At 54.9% G+C, this 3,721-nt stretch overlaps 1 protein-coding gene across 1 annotated transcript; it reads right to left on the reverse strand.

Annotated features, from left to right (window-relative positions):
• Positions 1-1,146: 1,146 nt before the first annotated feature.
• On the reverse strand, positions 1,147-2,658 carry LOC147084092 (uncharacterized). The gene has a single exon (XM_085979906.1). The coding sequence runs from the start codon at positions 2,554-2,556 to the stop codon at positions 1,216-1,218; it is 1,341 nt and encodes a 446-aa protein (XP_085836032.1). The 5' UTR covers positions 2,557-2,658; the 3' UTR covers positions 1,147-1,215.
• Positions 2,659-3,721: the final 1,063 nt, after the last annotated feature.

Consider the following 3,721-nt stretch of genomic DNA (forward strand, 5'->3'; position numbering starts at 1 on the left):
ATAGGTTGGACTGTTGTGGAGTATTTTAAACCAACCCTCGACACAAGGTTTTAGATCGATAGTCAAGTTGTCTTTATTACACCGGTGGGGAAACAGTCTGCTCTGTCTTAGCCAGACCTTTCCAAATTGGTACAGCAAACACGACATTTTTATACATTACAACACACGTCAAAATTCATTCCTGCCACCTGATTGGACCTTGGCCCGCATGCATCTTCACTGATTGGTTGCCTATACCGCGTTACATTAAAGTACTGCCTTTATTATTGGCCGTTATCCCACAAGCTGTTGTTGCACCTATGACCTTTATTTATGCCAAATGGGTCTCGTCAACATTGTACTTCTGACTCATTGTCCTCCTTTCCTGCCTCTCTAGGCCTCTTTCATTGTTTTACTTTCCTGCCAGAACAGAACTTACATCCTCTAGGCCTCTTATGGTTCCATGTCCGGCGAGATTATCTCAACTGTCAGTTCAGCAACTTAGAAAAAGTTTACTACTGCAAAAGGCCTATTAGATTATTGTCTTTCTTACGCCATTCAGTGAAACTGCCAGCGATGTCAGTTTAACTCTTTCCCCACTGCAGGACGCTCAGTGAACGGCGACTGTCCGGTGTGAACTCGCTGGTGTCCGAGCAGGCTGGATGACTGAGTTTATCCCTTCCTTCACTAGGAGCAGGTGAACGGCCTCTCTCTACTTCAAAGTGACTGCTGTTTCAGTTGGCTGGAGAACTGAGTCAATCCCGTGCCGCCTATGCAGTCGGTGAATGGTCTCTCCCCGATGTGAACTCACTGGTGTATCAGCAGGAGGGTGGACCGAGCAAATCCCTTCCCACACACGGACCAGGTGAACGGTCTTTCCCCAGTGCGAACTCGCTGGTTTCTTCGCAGGAGGGTGGACCGAGCGAATCCCTTCCCACACACGGAGCAGGTGAACGGCCTCTCCCCGGTGTGAACTCGCTGGTGTATCAGCAGGAGGGTGGACCGAGCGAATCCCATCCCACACACGGAGGTGAACGGCCCCCTCCCCAGTTTGAAATCGCTGGTGTATCAGCAGGAGGGTGGACCGAGCGAATCGCATCCCACACACGGAGCAGGTGAACGGACTCTCTCCAGTGTGAACTCGCTGGTGTATCAGCAGGAGGGTGGACCGAGCGAATCGCATCCCACACATGGAGCAGGTTAATGGCCTCTCCCCGGTGTGAACTTGCTCATGTCTCAGCAGGATGGTGGACTGAGCGAATCTCTTCCCACACATGGAGCAGGTGAATGGCCTCCCCCAGTGTGAACTCGCTGGTGTCTCAACAGATTGGATGACCAAGCAAATCCCTTACCACACACAGAGCAGGTGAACGGCCTCTCGCCGGTGTGAACAGGCTGGTGTATCAGCAGGAGGGTGGACTGAGCGAATCCCTTCCCACACACGGAGCAGGTGAACGGCCTCGCCCCGGTGTGAACTCGCTGATGCGTCAGCAGGTCCGCAGAGTTCACAAACCTCTTATGACAGTGAGAGCAGCCGTATGGTCTCTCTCCAGTGTGCAGCCGCTGGTGCTTCATCAGGTACTGGGAGCATTTAAAGCTCTTCCCACAGTCTGAACATTTAAAGGGTCTCTTGTCAGAATGAACTCGCTGGTGTCTCAGCAGGTTGGACAAACATGTGAAGTCCTTCCTACACACGGGGCAGGTGAACGGCCTCTCCCTGGTGTGAACTTGCTGGTGCATCTGCAGGTTGGTCGACTGAGCGAATCCCTTCCCACACACGGGGCAGGTGAACGGTCTCTCCCCGGTGTGAACTCGCTGGTGTCTCCGCATGTGGGAGGACTGAGCGAATCCCTTCCCACACACTGGGCAGGTGAACGGCCTCTTCCCGGTGTGAACTCGCTGGTGTCTCCGCAGGTGGGAGGACTGAGCAAATCCCTTCCCACACACTGGGCAGGTGAACGGCGTCTTCCCGGTGTGAACTCGCTGGTGGGTCCGCAAGCTGAATAAATGAGCGAATCCCTTCGCACACACGGAGCAGGTGAACGGAATCTCCCCAGTGTGAACTCGCTGGTGTGTCTGCAGGTTGGAGGACTGAGCGAATCCCTCCCCACACACTGGGCAGGTGAACAGCGACTTCCCGGTGTGAACTCTCTGGTGGGTCCGCAGGTGGGAGGATTGAGCGAATCCCTTCCCACACACGGAGCAGGTGAATTGCCTCTCCCCGGTGTGAGCTCGCTGGTGTCTCAGCAGATTGGATGACCAAGCGAATCCCTTCCCACACACGGGGCAGGTGAACGGCCTCTCCCCGGTGTGAGTTCGCCAATGAGCTTCCAGTGCATACGGGTGAAGGTATCCCTTCCCGCAGTCCTCGCATTTATGCAATCGGTTCCCACTGTGACTGCGCTCGTGGCTAGTCAGCTGGGCGAACCCCTTCCCACAGTCCTCACATTCATACCGTTTCTCTCCAGTGTGCCTGCCCTTGGGGCCCTCCAGGTCGGGCAATCGGCTGAATGTACGTCCACACATGGAACACGTGTGCGCTTTTTCCGCACTGCGATCGCTGCTCTTTCCTTCCATGTGCAAAGGCCGATGATATTCAGGTCCTGATGAATCCAGTGACTCTGTCAATCTTGATGTGATGTTTGGTCTGAGCTTCCTGTCTGTAAATGTTCCACTTCTAAAACCCTGTAAAAGGAGTTTAGAAAGGGGGTAAGAGGGAGAATGTTGCCTCATGTCCCCCTTTCCCAGCCCAGGGGCAGTGAAGCTGATTTTCGGGCCCCAGTTGCTGCATAGGTTGGTTGAAAGGATCAACAGTAATGGTGGCTGCAATCCCCACAAGACCCCGTGCTCCAGAAAGCGCTCCGGCCGCCGCGCTGAGTTGTGGCTGACCCCGCACATGCGCCCCATGGCCCCGCCCTCTCCTGCTCCACAGGCGCCCGACCCGCACCGCGCATGCTCAGCACACACCCTGGGCCCCTGTCAATCATCCTCCCCGCGCCTGCGCGCTGGGCCCGAGCTCCAGGCTGCCGCGCGGGGCTTTCTTTGTAAAGTCGGTGTTGGTGAAGAGCCGCAATCAGTGAGGGAAAGTGAGTTTTCCACCAGATCCGATTGAGATCAGAGGAGGGGAGAGAATAAAGGGGAATCCAAACCTGAGAGCCGGGTGGAAACTCCCTGGACACCGAATGGATTCAGCCGCGCCCGTCACGTGGGGTGGCGAGGGGGCAGAGTGAACCAGAGCACGTGACCAATAGGAAGAGGGCACGCGGAGGTGGGCGGAGATGACTGGCGGCGGGTCCTCCAATCAATGGCGGAGCTGCAAGGGGGCGGGACCTCCTCTCCAGCTCAGGTGTGCTGGGGCCGATTGTGACATAGAAACATAGAAGATAGGAGCAGGAGTAGGCCATTCGGCCCCTCGAGCCTGCTCCGCCATTCAATGAGATCATGGCTGATCATCCAAACTCAGTACCCTGTCCCTGCCTTCTCCCCATACCCCTTGATCCCTTTAGCCTTAAGAACTATATCTAACTCCTTCTTGAATATATTTAATGATTTGGCCTCAACTGCCTTCTGTGGTAGAGAATTCCACAGGTTCACCACTCTCTGGGTGAAGAAATTCTTCCTCATCTCAGTCCTAAATGGCTTACCCCGTTTCTTTAGACTGTGACCCCTGGTTCTGGACTCCCCGGCCATCGAGCACATCCTTCCTGCATCTAGTCTGTCTAGTCCTGTTAGAATTTTATAA

The sequence above is a fragment of the Somniosus microcephalus genome, unplaced genomic scaffold (assembly GCF_052327205.1).
Source record: "Somniosus microcephalus isolate GS21.2 unplaced genomic scaffold, FLI_Smic_1.0 scaffold2, whole genome shotgun sequence".
In the NCBI taxonomy this organism is placed as follows: domain Eukaryota; kingdom Metazoa; phylum Chordata; class Chondrichthyes; order Squaliformes; family Somniosidae; genus Somniosus; species Somniosus microcephalus.

Bases quoted from the DNA above. Each gene is read 5' to 3' on its own strand.
- LOC147084092 (XM_085979906.1), bottom strand. From the start codon at position 2,556: ATGGAAGGAAAGAGCAGCGATCGCAGTGCGGAAAAAGCGCACACGTGT.